Source organism: Colossoma macropomum, unplaced genomic scaffold (assembly GCF_904425465.1).
Source record: "Colossoma macropomum unplaced genomic scaffold, Colossoma_macropomum, whole genome shotgun sequence".
NCBI lineage: Eukaryota > Metazoa > Chordata > Actinopteri > Characiformes > Serrasalmidae > Colossoma > Colossoma macropomum.
Window position 1 is genome coordinate 14,808,672 of NW_023494797.1, and position 14,788 is coordinate 14,823,459.

Here is a 14,788-nt window from a genome sequence, read left to right on the forward strand (position 1 = left end):
CCCACATTGCCTTTACATACCCCCCACCCACAGCCCATACATCTAGTCTTTTGGTCACATGAGAATACTCATTCTGAACACAAAGAAATTAGGAAATTCAAATTGATTTGTGAATAAAAGCATAAAAAAGACATCTTCTGTACTGTTATATGTTAATCTAGGGTTCCACTATAAATAAACTACAATATCCATCACTTTTGACCCCATGTGTCACAGATCAGGCCCGTAGTATATCCTTAACTGGCCCACAAAATTATTTTCCTTTTCTAACGCACTGCAATGCAATCCCCAGCATGCACTGCAGCAAAATGTGCGTAATGGAATGTAATATCGCCTACTGTAAAGTGCATAATCTTATGTACCGTAGACTATTTATATATTTATTTATTTTATCTTTTAATATATATTAAGTATTCATTATGTCATATTTCAAGGTTCACTACAACTGCCTGTGTTTGATGGGTTTTTTTTAAATAAACAATGGCTAGCTCAGGTTATAGCAAAATGTTAATTACCAATCAAATAAAAACAGCCGTTCTCTTGCCCACAGGTTTGTAGAGGTTTTTTAATATGGCCCTTTTAGTGGTTGAGTTCGACACCCCTGCTTTAGACCAAGCAGTTGACATGAATGGGTTAAAAAAAAAAGAAAAAAACTTATATTTATTTAAAATGAGACACACTGGGCAAATATTTTATATTTTAACCATATTCTCCTAACTTATTTTAGGGCTATAAAGTCTAACTGTAGACATCTTTTACCTTATTATCTCAGAACAACCCCAAATCTGTACATTTTAATGTTTTTACCTACAGTACATTAACAATATTGTATGAAACAGCCATTTGCTGATTAAGCTGGTGTGGTCCTGCATAGGGCTTTTATTCTGATGTGCTGTCTCAACTGTAGTTAAGAGAGCTTTTATTCTGCCACGTTGCAGTGCTTTCTAGATAAAACACATGGAGTAAGTCACCTCTGTTTCATCTCCTTAAACAAACAGGTTTGCATTTAATGTGGCCAATCCACATCATTAGCTGTAGGCTGAGCAGTCAGTTCAATTAATAACACCACAAACTGGGACTTTTAGAGCAACTAAGTGTAGAAAACACTGTTTCAGTGCTAAAACAACCACCAAATCCACCTTATCAGCAAAGTGAATCGGTCAGCCAAGTGCAAGAGTCTGCCTAAAAACATATATGTGGTTCAGTATCATAAAGTGAGCCAGTTTTATAGCAGAAAAACATCATCTAAGCCAAAATCATTTCAGTCTGAGCAAATTCTTTTCTAAAATATATGAATTTATTCCAGCTGCAGAGGTACGACCACCACAAAGAGGTGAAGCGGAGCAGCGTACTGACCTGCCGTGGGCGTGGAAGTCGAGGTGGATGAATTTATCCTCATGAGAGAGGGCTCTTTTGGCTCGCTGGTGCTTACTGTGCAGGGAGTCGGTGTCGTAGGACAGGCCCTCATAGTTGCGGATGTATTTATTCAGACGATTCTCAAACTGACCTGGAGAGCGAGAGGGAAAGACAAGAGGGAAACAGAGAAAAATAGACGCCGTTAGGTCACTCTAAGGGCTTCAGTTGATTCAGGCACAATATTTTTTACAACATTTTGCAACTGTGACTGCAAGGTGGCCCAATGCCGTTTTCTTCTCTGATACTAATATCGATTTTGAAATCCTGGGGCATCAGCTGATACTTTTCTCTTAAAACTACTAAGCTGGAAAATTAGTTATTTTTAATTGAATGACTTTTAAGATGAGCATCTAAAAGTAGACCATCATGCTGAAACTACTCAAATACTTTACTACCCTACAGCAAAAACTACACAGCTAGCAGCATCACATCACACTAGAGATGGGGACTAGAGCCAGTGACTAACATTCTAACTGTTGAATAACTTCCGCCTCCACCCTTAAATGACTCGCGACAGATAAGAGCAGCAACCTTAATATGGTAAATGAATAAAACATTTTGCTTCCAACCTTATACGAAACTCAATGTCAGTTTTGCTGCAGACATGCACAGTGATTACTACAGTGCTGTTCTTTCAGCGATGCCAGGTTTAATCAAATAACGAATCTTTGATTACAGAACATTCAGTCTGAAGGACAGAGGCATGTGCTGTACACAGTAAATGCAGCGTTTAAAGAAAAGTGGCAAAGCAACCTGAAACAGTGGGCTAGCATGAGGTTTGGACAGCAAGTATTGTAGCTAGCACATTAGCTAACTTAGCTGAAGTGAAGTTTAGATAAGTTACTGAACACTGTGTCCACTCACTGTCCACTCTATTAGACACTGCCTTGTCAGTCCACCTTGTAGATGTGAAGTCAGAGACGATAGCTCATCTGCTGCTGCACAGTTTGTGTTGGTCATCCTCTAGTCCTTCATCAGTGGTCACAGGACGCTGCCCACAGGACGCTGTTGGCTGGATATTTTTGGTTGGTGGACTATTCTCAGTCCAGCAGTGACACTGAGGTGTTTAAAAACTCCAGCAGCACTGCTGTGTCTGATCCACTCAGACCAGCACAACACACACTAACACACCACCACCACGTCAGTGTTACCGCAGTGCTGAGAATGATCCACCACCCAAATGGTACCTGCTCTGTGAGGGTCCATGGGGGTCCTGACCACTGAAGAACAGGGTAAAAGGGGGCTAACAAAGTATGCAGAGAAACAGATGGACTACAGTCTGTAACTGTAGAACTACAAAGTGCACCTATATAGTAAGTGGAGCTGATAAAATGGACAATGAGTGTAGAAACGCCCTGCTAACAAAGCTCACCGGTAGTATCGGTCTCACAGCTACAATAAGCTTTAGTCCAGTCAAGTGGAATCTCTGCAGGAACACTACACTAAAGCACATCACTACGCTTTCTGCCTCAGCACATAAGCGCCGATGACTCATTACGTAGCTCACAAAGAATTTGTCTTGCAATTATGAATTATGACTTTGAATTGTTCTCGCCGTCTCTCCACGGGATAGCAGTCAGTTACTCGAGCACCAACTTCCCTCAAGCAGAAAAAGGCAATGTACACAAAAGCACAGCGAGGTTGGACTCGAGGGAGGGTTTAAAAAGTGTGTGGGAAAGAATAAAAACACAAGACAAGCAAAACAGACAAGCAGAAAATGAAATCCATGATTATTTCTACCCGAATATAGATCTGTACACAGACAGATCTGCCCATATTTACTTTCTACAGATGTATCGAGATCATGATCTCACAACGACGACATCTGGGGACAACCAGAGCTAATTTAGAGCTAATGTGGGTGTGAAATTTCTCAACATCTCTTGAAGACAGAGCCCAAAATAAGGGTTGCTAGCACACTTGTTAGCTTGTCGTTGTAGTATGACCAACGACAGACCTGTCGCTAGCACATGGATGGAACGCAAGTTAGCTGGATATCAATATATACTCCAATATCAAAATTAGTCACAGCGCACATCCCTACACAGCACCAATACTGAAAGCTGTTGGCTGATATGGACACTGATATTTCTTCTTTTAAAATGATCTATTTTTAATTGAAACACTTAGTCTTAGCATCTAAAAGTAGGTTAAAAGTCCTCAGACACTCTATTAGCCAGGAAGAACTACACAGCTAACCACATGAAACTATGTGCTGTTTCAGGACAGATTTGTTACAGGATTCATTCCCTCCCCCACTTTCACTGGGGTGGGACCCTCAAGGGTTCATCTCAGTACCTTTAGTCAGGGAACATAACTGAACCATAATCCACTGAAATTATATCTTCTAAGCTGTACTGACTCCACACACCCCGTCTCGTTTTACTTTTATTTTATTGTTCTGTTTTTAAAACATGAGGTTATGAAAGACTCAAATACAAACTTTTCACCTGAAAAAAACTTATTTAAGGTGCACAACTGGACCTTAAAACCACTGTTGTGCCTTTGAGGGAACATTTACATTGTTAGTACCTTGATGAACGAGAAACGTTCCTTCACAGCACCTTTATTTCTAACAGTGCCCTAATGCGGACGTGCTTGTAGCCTCTACTGTTCCTAAGTACAGCATATCTACATTTCCGTCTGTGTATGTGTGTGTATGTTTGTTTTTCTTCCATCCTTCCTCAGATTGAAAAAAAGCAGCTTCCTGGTTCAGGGCTGGACTAATAATAGCCTGACCTCAGCAGAGGGCTTACTGTGACACACTAATACGCACAATGCCGGCAAACCATCACAGCTTGCTGTGGCACAGCGAGGGCAGTTTAATCTCATTCACCAGCCACTGCTCTCCCTACTGACACTCGCAACATAACAAATCCGAAGCCATGCAATAGGAACCGAATGATGATTTAAACATGCAGACTTAGTTGAGGGAATGCAGCTATGGTGACCTTCTCTGGCCCTCCACTAAGGCTGGCTTTACACGGTGAAACTTTCATGCAACTAGTTGCATGTCATGAACTGCCTGCAACATAATTTCAGTGCAGTTTGACACACACACGAAATTTACATATTTGAAGGATTTTTATCATCGTTGTATATATTTTCCATTCTTTATTATTGCCATTCTTTTTCCCATATCTACATAAGTGTCTTTTATTTAAATACCTAAGCTTGTATACTATATATCTGAGTTTTATTCACCTGTTGTGTGTAAGTCTTTAATTATTTAACATAATTATAACAAACAGTAATTATTGTTTGTACCACCATCATGGTGAACCGTGTCTCTCTCTCCTCTTCTAAATGAATCTGAGTGAGCTCTGTGTACAATTAGGGGCCATCAAGAGAGGAGAAACTGAATCTAGCTATGCAGATCTTGAGAACAGCACGCTAAAGAAGAATAAACGCTGGCACAAGCAGCTGTTTAAACAGATGTTAGTTAGCTGGCTGATTGTGCAGCTGGGTTCAGATACATTAACTCTGGGAAACTCACGCATGTTGTCATGACTCAAACTGACACAATGAAAAACTACCAACTTTCAGTCAAACAGGACAATCTCCTTTTCAGCTGCCCAATAAACCATCTTCTGCTTGATTTTCTTGTCCACTGATCTGGTGAAATGAATGGTTCACGAAAGTTGAAACACTTGCAACTGTCACGACTGAGTTGCAAAGTTGCAGGATGCAAGTGCAATTTAGTTTTATACAGTTTTCAAGCAACTAAGGTCGTATGAAAGTTTCACCATGTAAAGCCAGCCTGGATGCCTTGATATCACTACTGATATTTGTCTGATATTGTTTGAAACTTGTACTGCGCATTTGGGTTATTTTCAATGAAGTGATGAGGCTAAAAATCAAATCGAACCTTTGTTCAATATTGATACTGCTTGTTTGAGGCATTCTTGATAAGATGATGATCAAAATCTAACTTTTTTTTTTATATCGATTATGCCCAACAGAGGCATTTCCACTAAATTAATGTTAATTATTAAAGTCTTCTTTTTTATTGATGCACATTTGACATCTTTCTGCTAAATTAATCTTGCTGTTTGGTTCCAGCAGGACTGCTGACAGTTGGCAAATGCATGTAATTGTTAGTGAAGATAATCAATATCAAATGATATGGAGAAGTATATGATGTGAAAAATAATAATAATAATGATAAAAATAATAATAATGAAAAATGATATGGAAAAACATAAGACTACTCCTATATCTCCCAGCCCTACACTGTGCAGACACCCTGCAGAGAGTGCGAGTTTCCTGTTTTGAGAAAACCTCCACCTCCTGCGGCTCCAACCGCTTCAGCCTGATACAAACACCAGAGCTCCTCTGATCTCTTGCTCCATAAACACACACACACACACACACACACACACACAGGCGCACAAACACACTCACACACAGCGTGATGTCCAGCCTGATGGAAAATTAGACTTTTCCAGTACTAGAGTCGTGCATTCTGATTCATTTTGACACTTGAGTGTCCATTAGAGCTCATGAATAAATATCCAGTTAAAAAAATTAAGTTAATGAAATGTAGAGTGTAAATTTTTAGGTCACAGCGTTGATGTTGCACAAAAATTGATCATCTTGCATTACTTTTCAAAACATGTTTTACTATCCAAAACAGCCGCGGTGACTTGTCTCAACAACGTCAGCTTTGTGCCTTTATGCCTCGAGTTGTTTAATCATACTAGCTTTCACTGCCTCGCTGCTTTACATCTTTAGTTCTATTTCTCTCTCATACGCTGCAGTGCTTTCTTAGGATTCTGAACAGGCTAGATGGGCGCGCTCATACATTTTACACCACGTAGCAGCCAAATGTATAGACACATTAGGGAAGGGGCGGGCACCAATCCTTGTATATATATTTTTGGTATAGGTAAGATCAGTCTAGACAGCTCTTTTGTTTTGCTGTTAGATGATAAACTAAAAAGCTAGGCTATTTTTTTTTCTTTTAGTTTGTTTTGATGATTTAATTCCTTCAGCGCTGCAGCTTAAGCAGCAAGTCTATCTGCCATTTTGTAAATATTGTTGATAGCGTAAACGATCATATTCTTGGAGGTTTCGCTGTGGTCCTAGCGTGATTTCCTAGTGTGCATTAAATGGTAAAAGAAAGTCACCAACATACTGTGGAACACACTGTATACTACAGCTGAATGATTAATCGTTTTTAATATCAACATCGCAATTTGAAAAAGTGCAATTTTCAAATCACAAGAGCTGCAATTTTTATTATGTGATGGATTATCAACAATGTTGTCTAAACAAGTTTCAAATGGAAAAAATCAAACTAATAACACAGAGCTTGTAACCTGCCTGTAGATGAAGCAACAAAACACCCATGTTCTGTGTATGTGACATCACAACCATCACAACTAGTCTAGCAAGAAAAAGTGGATATTCTGGTCTTCTTGGGCAAAAAACAAGCCTGGAAATGATCTGACAGAACGTCACTGCGTTTAATCACAATCGCAATATTGGTCAGAAAAATCGCGATTAGGAAGGCCTGCTGTGCATTTAGTGTGATCTGATTGCTCATCAATGCAAGCACACAAAACCATAGGTTTGGTATTGAGGGTTCGATGTGCAGTTAGTAGATGTGTTAGATCAAGGAAACCACCAGGCAACTCCAGGACCAGAGCTGGACACACCTGGACAATGCAGATCAGTACTACTGAATTAGTCCACAGCTAATGACGTAAGAAAAGCTATTTTATGTTCAAGGTTAGGACTCGAGTGTGGCTGCACTGCCTCCACAACAGAGCACTAAGATGTTTACAGTGTACATGTGGCACTAGCTCAGGATGTGCACTTGTTCTCTTCCTAGAAAAAACAAGGAAGTGCCACAGAGCAACAGGAGCGCGCAAAGTGACATTGTAGGCTCAAAGTTTTGTCAGACAAAGAACAAAGTAGCGCCGTTCAGTAAAACGTGGTTACAGCAGATGCAGACAGATATAAAAATGCCATTCAGGCCTCCAAATCTTTAGATTAAATTAAGAATTTGTGGCCAGAATTACAGATACATATTTATTACCGTATGTAGGTTATATTAGTAATGAACAAACAGCAGTTGGGTGTTGCTTTGAAAAATGAACTGTTCATTCAAAACTAAACAAATGTGGTTACAGTTGGCAAATATAGAATCTGATTTGAAGAAGTTAGTTCAGTGTCTGACCACATGGATCTTGCACGAAAGGGGGAGCAACAGCTGTTTTGTTATTAAAGATGGATATTTGTGAATGTGTGAAAATTCAAGAGGTCTGATAATTTGTTCAAAGGGAAAAAAGATCTCCAATTCAAGTGGTCACTCGGGCCACAGGCTCTGCACTCTTAGTAGTGTGGAAATGAACATTCTTGACCGAAAATTATGTTATATATAATCTGCTGTTTCATTCATGATTTTGAATTAACGTAATGATACTGATGATGCTGTAAAGGTGAGAACTGCCATGTCTGGAAAGAGAACTAAGAGAAGTACAGGACTAATTTAACTTTAATTTTATTTAGCAAACTGTTTAAACAATGAAGTTATGAAAATATAAGACTTCATGGTTTCCCAAGGCATCTAAAGTTGAATTCCACAGGGATTTTGCTGTAACAGCAGAAAAACACCTTGTTTTTTAATAAGTCAAGCAGGTGAATGTGGATTTGGAACTTCCATCTAGTAGTCAGTGGGGTGAACTTTCACAACACGTCACTTTAGTGTTCATCATCCAATGAAGAGACAACTGTAAAGCAGGATCTAACAGATGTTCGCAATAAAAACGAGAGCTTAAAAAAGGCAAAAACTTTGGTGCATTTCTTATTTTTAGTGGTCAAAATGTGAAACGCTGTGGCTGCAGGGGCTGCAGGGCAACGTGCAATATTGACTTCTGGGTTGATATATGTTGTTATCTTTAATTTGGCTGCGAAAATTACCTAATGCTGTTTGTCCGAGGCCGTCTGCTCGAGGCTGAGACCGAGGTAAGTCTCAGCCTCAGCCCCCCCACACACTGGTGAGTAGAGATAAGGTGCCCTCAATATCGATCATTATGGCTCACCTCTCATTAAGGCTACGTTCACATTACCAGGTTGAAGTGGCACAAATCTGTTTTTTTGCCCTAATGTGACTCAGATCTGATGTTTTCAGGGCTGTGTGGACACGCAAATCTGATCTTTTCAAATCCGACCTGAGCCACTTCCATATGTGGTCCTAGATCGGATACGTATCCGATTCGTGGCCATGCGACCTTAATGTGAAGATCGTTCTGGCCGTTAGTTTGTTTGCTGATGATCCACGTGATTCATTTCAGGACACCTGTTTGTTCACATAATGACAGATTTGAATCACTTACCTAAACGAGTGTGAACCATATTGTCAGAGAGATCGGATTTGAGCAAAAAGAAATCAGATTTGAGAAATGAGGCTTGTAATGTGAATGTAGCCTAAGCTACTGGCCACTCATTGATGGGTCAGCTGTGATGACGTATGGCGCTTTCTCTGGTGCTTCGCACAAAAGCTGGTTTTTCAACTTTAAAACTGCGACTTGCACTGCACAGTCTAGAGGAGTGCTTTTCAGTCACAATGTGTTGCTCCATAAACAACAATAAAAAGAAGCACATCTGAGATCGAACGCCCGCCAACACAGGCAGCTCTCTGAACAGGATGACATGATATTTGACTCCCACGAGCCAGTTAAACCAACACAGCTCAACTGTCTCTTCTGTTAGGTACACTAATGTGTTGTATTAACGTAGGACAACTCCCACCACGTTTAAAAGTTCAGTTATGTTCACCTGTGGGAGCACTAGTGTCTTGCTCTGGATTACACACAATAAATCAACAAACGTTTTTTTTATAAACAAGCAGTAAATGAGTTTTTAATCATCACTGTGGGTTGTTACTGTGGTAACTCGATTAACTGCCTCCAGACACAGGCCTACCAACATGGCCAATCCGGAGATAAATAAAATCACAGAGTAGTACCTGTCAGAGAACAATCACCGCAGGAACTCATGTAAATGTAATCGAATCAGGCTTAAGAAAGCTACTAAAGAAGGACCAGGATGTCTGAAGGGAGGAGAGAAAGTTAGCCGTTTGTCAGCTTAGAGAAACAAAAATGTCAGAGAGAAATGATGCTTTTACACTTTAAACCACAGGAGGAAAAACAGGCCCTCTCTCTCTCTCTCTCTCTCTCTCTCTGACAGCTGCAGGTTCTCAGTCAGACGAAGCAGCTCGAAAAGAAGGTTTCACAGAAAAATCTGTGAAACCAGTTTGTCTAATGCAGCACATTCTTTCCTCACACACAGCAAAACAGAGAGCAGCGAGAAACCACCAAAAGAGAGAGAGAGAGAGAGAGAGTCAGAGAGGGAGAGAGAGAGAGTGAGAGAGAGAGAGAGTGAGAGAGTGAGAGAGAGAGAGAGAGAGGAGAAAAAGTGAAAGTGAAAGAGAGAGAAAGGAAAAAAAGAGAGGGGGTGGTAAATGAAGAAAGTGTGCGAGAGTGAAGGATGGCTGTGTGCTGGCGGAGTTGCTGAGGACTCTTCACCTGCAGGACAGCGATAAACCCCTCCACTCATCCAAAGAGAGAGAGAGAATAAATCAGCTATGACTCCACTCGTAAGCAGTGGGACACTGACACACATTTCAATTACAAACACATTTCTCTCTGTATCTCTCTCTCTCTGTATCTCTCTCTCTCTGTATCTCTCTCTCTCTCTCTGTATCTCTCTCTCTCTCTGCAGTAGATATAGGTCGTGGAAAAAGATCACCTGTTTTACTGTGAATGTAAAGAGGAAGGGTCAGAGACCTGAGTCACACAGCTCCTTGGATGATTTCGCTCCTCTGTTCCCGCTGATGTCTCTCTTACTATCTCTCTCTCTCTCTCTCTCTCTCTCTCTCTCTCTCTGTCTCTCTCTCTGACAGTGGGACCGGTACACAGCTCAGTTCTGTTACAATTAAACTGGAATGAAAGCTCACTGTAGCAGCGCACACCATTCAAAAGCCTACAAACCCAGCAGTCCCACAGTGAGCGTCCACACCAGTGACTGCCTGAGTCACGCAGAATCACAGGATGAGGCCTCATAAAGGATTCCTCATGTTCTCTTTGATTCTTTAGAGATGGGCATTTCAGTCAAACTTGACATTCAACTTTTTAAGGCACTCTTGAAAAATGTTCGAATAATTTGCTATAGGATACTGTCAGTCGGCCCATGATGACCACGGCAGCATCGTACACACACAAGTGCTCCTGAAGCCAGTTTCCAGCATAGACGTCATGATTCGACTAGTGAAGAAGTTGATCATGACATAATTAAATGCACAAATATCAGCTATATTAAGCCTGAACAAATTCCTGTCCTTTGTTAGGGCTATTTTACATGATTGTAACATCAAAACACAGTTAAACCAGACAAACACTTGGTGCGTCATTCATAGCAGATAAAGAGGAATACTTAGTTTACAAGGTTCTTCCCCAAACTCTTCGTTGGAAGCACACAGTTGTCTAAAATGTCTTGGTCTGCTGAAGCATTAAGATTTCCCCTTACTAGGTCTGGGCCAACCCCTGAAAAACAACCCCATATCATTATCCCTCCTCCACCAAACTTTACAGTTGGCACAATGCAGTCAGGCAGGTAACGATTCTCCTGGCATTCACCAAACCCAGACTTACTTCAAAACGATGGGATCTGAACTTTAACATGTGTGAAAAGTGCACTGTGAATCTGTATTATCCACAGCCCCGGTCACACCCGGCATTAACATAAGAGTGATCTGATCACAAGTGGACAGCGAGATGTGTCACTGTTTGCACTTGGTATTTCCATGTACCTCGAAAGCGCTTCCAGTTACTGCTTATGATCACATTTTGTGACTTTAGGAAGAGCCCACAGTTACTAAATCAGCCTCATTTTGCGTCAGACAAAACATACCACAAGTTCCTTGTTCACGTACATGTACGAGCTGTTGCAAGCGTTCAGACCGCATGGATTGTGACAGACACAGCTGCCTTCATCTGTGCAGTGATAAGGTGGTTCTTCGTTGCTGTTGGGCTGCTTTAGCATTTACATTACATATGTAATGTGTAGGCTTCTCACTGTTATTACCATCACCTGTTCATAACTATTGACGGCAGTTATTCAACTACAAAAGCACGTAAATAAAAGAGTGCAGGAAATTTACTTAATGAAATACTTCAGTAGTCTTACGAAAACAACAACTGAAACCACAAACAAAAACCTTTTGATTGGTGCTACAACATAAGGGCATCAGTAAATAATGTTGGTTTATTTGAGCGTTTATGTCGTCAATCTCAACAGCTACGAAGCAAAACAGCTAATCAGCCAATCTGGCCGTTTTAGGCTTGCAATTTAATAGCTGCGTACAAGACAATTAAATTGTGTATGACCTGAGGACTACTGACCGCACTTGTTCTTTTCCTGATTAATCAGTTAATTCGAAGCCATAATGAACGGATTAATCAATCGATTATGGAAATCATTAGTTGTAGGCCTAGTGTACAGCAAAAGCCCTTTACACACACACACACACACACACACACACACACACACACACACACACACACACACTTTATTCTGACACACAATCATTACTGTTTATCAGGCAATTAATCATCAGCTACAATTTCATGTGACAGGTCTAGTTATGTGCTCACATGCATCCCTGACCACCTTCAAAGGCAGTATGAGTGACTGGACCACAATGCGTGAACGGACCCTGTTCACACCTGTATTTAGCACTGTCCATTTATGATCAGATCGCCCAAGATGCAGGCTAACACCAGGGCCTAATAAAATACAAGTATCAGACTGAAGCTTGGTATTGACAAGTGAGCACTATTTAAGGACTTGGAAAGAAAAAAAACACCAGCCAGTATGGATGTGGAGATGGATATGGAAAAGAGATGGAAAAAGGAAATAAAATAGCACACAACATAAAAAAAGAATAAAAAAACCCTGAGGAGAAGTGATGGGAAAACCATTCCTTTGGAAAGTAAGAAAAGTCCTGTTTGTGTTGGAATTTATTAGCACTGTAAATGGTGAAGGACTAGCAGCACAGCACTGTTTCTCAAAGAGGAACATCACATTCGCACACCGATACACACTCAGGCACCCAAAGAAAATCCCCAAGACGTCAATGAAGACCAAAAGAGCTTTTAAAGAGTGGATGAACGTCTGACACGGAGACACTCTACTGCAGAGGAGTGTGTGGCAGCGGCAGACAGCACTTGTGAAGATGTCACTATGGGCTCCTCAGACACACACACACACACACACACACACACACACACACACAAAATCAATCCCACTAAAGCGCAGTGGCACCAGAGCAGCTCTGAGATGCTAAATAGCTGCACTGCTCTGGCAGCTCGCCCCTTTATATCATTAAACATAGTGAGGAGCAGCACACGCGCACACCTGCCTCAGAGTCTACAAAGGCAACTTCTGAACCTCAGCCTCTGTGCCTATTCACTTCCCAGAACATTAACGTTAGCCACGTTTACGTGCAGCCTGATAATCCATTAACAATCCGACTAACAGCTCAATCGGAATAGACTAGTCTGATTGGCTGTGTTTACATGCAAAGATTTTTGCCAATCTGATTGAATACATTCCGATTATAGATTAAGACTGAGGTGTTTATGTTCACTCTACTCATCAATCTGAGGGAAAATCTCCGTTTACATGCTCACTACAAGTTACCTGATCCAAATTTAAGCGCATGCATAGAGTAACACTTAGTGTAGACGTTACCATGACAACGAGCATCACGTGAGGCCAGTCAGAGTGAGACCAGCAGCAGTGAGTTTTCAGCGCTTTTGGTTTAATTACTTTAAAATGATGTCAGACTCAGGAAAACGTACTCCACATGTACTTATTAAGGAAGGGGCGAGAGGAAGACGTCACGTCATTACCTACCTCGCTCAGTCAGATAGAAACTGTATTCCAAATGGCCTCAATCGGACTAGTCTATTCCAATTAAGGTGTTTACATTGACGTATTCTATTCCAATGGAGCTATTGCTCTGAGCTGTTATCAGGCTGCAGGTTAACGTAGCTATTGAGACCATTTGGAATACAATTTCTATCTGATTGAACGAGGTGGGTAATCCTGTTAAATAGAAGAATAACAGCCGTGTAAACTCCTGTATCTGATTACATTCCCAGTCGGAAAGTCTAAGTACGTTCTGATCATGTGCGTCACGTCATAGTGAAAGTTTATACCGTTCAACATGGCGGAGCAGAAACTGGTCTGCAGAGGAGACGAAGTTTATGCTCTGATCTTTAAAAGACGGCGGTCGGACGGACGTCCAGCTCATGCGTCTCAGAACACGACGTTTTCCTCTCGGCCTTCTCTAATAAGGACATGTGAAGGACGTTTTCCTGAGTCTGACATCATTTTAAAGTGATGGAAAAACACAAGCGCTGCTCACTGCTGCTCATCTCACTCTGACTGGACTCACGTGATGCTCATTGTCATGGTAACGTCTACACTAAGTGGTACTCTATGTATGCGTGCTATTTTAGATCGGATTACTTGTAGTGAGCATGTAAACTGAGATTTTCATCAGATTGTTAAGTAGAGTGACAGATAAACACCTCAGTCTTAATCTATAATCGGAATGTATTCAATCAGATTGGCACAAATCTTTGCATGTAAACACAGCCAGTGTCAGACATTAACGAGGATTTGGGGCATTGTTGGTCTTGATGAAAGTATGATTTGGAAGATGGGACTGGTGTTCTATGTTTGAAAGAGCATTGTGTAAAAGAAGGAATAGTCCTTGTGTTTTTCATTTGTTGAAACACTGTGTATGAGATGTACTGACAGACCACTGATCGCACTCTTTCTTTTCCCAATTAATCAGTTAATTGAAGCCAAAATGAACAAATTAACTGATTATTGAAATCACTGAGTGCGTATACATGCACTCAATAATCTGATCATAATCGGATTTCTGCAGTTATCCGATTATTCAAATGGTCACGTAAACACCATACTCCGATCTAGAAATCCGATTAAGAAATCTGATAAAGAGAGCTGGATTTTAGCTCAGTAATCAGATTTCTCAGTGCATATGAACTCTTACTCCGATTTCTATCGGATTTCTCAGTCTGCGCATGCACAAGATCAGACGGTGGATGTCGTGAGACGCAGCAAAACACTGTTGGAGCGGCGCTGAAACCAAACACAAAATAAAGGATTTGAATATTCTTCATCTTCTAGATGATGTACGTTCATATTTTCAGGTAAAGTGGTGCAATGTTTAAAAAAAAGCTGCAGTTTGAAGTTCTACGTTATGTTAACGTCACGTCTTCTTCTGTGAGTCTATTGGCTGGTTGCAAAGCAGAAATCTGATTACTGC

At 40.8% G+C, this 14,788-nt stretch overlaps 1 protein-coding gene across 1 annotated transcript in view; it reads right to left on the bottom strand.

The window, feature by feature from the left end:
- The window catches only part of adam10a (ADAM metallopeptidase domain 10a), a 138,820-nt gene that overhangs the window by 95,484 nt on the left and 28,548 nt on the right, over positions 1 to 14,788 (bottom strand). Inside the window, exon 2 of the mRNA XM_036584392.1 lies at positions 1,357 to 1,507. Within this exon, the coding sequence (XP_036440285.1) occupies positions 1,357 to 1,507 (151 nt within the window). The remainder of the gene's footprint in view (positions 1 to 1,356; positions 1,508 to 14,788) is intronic.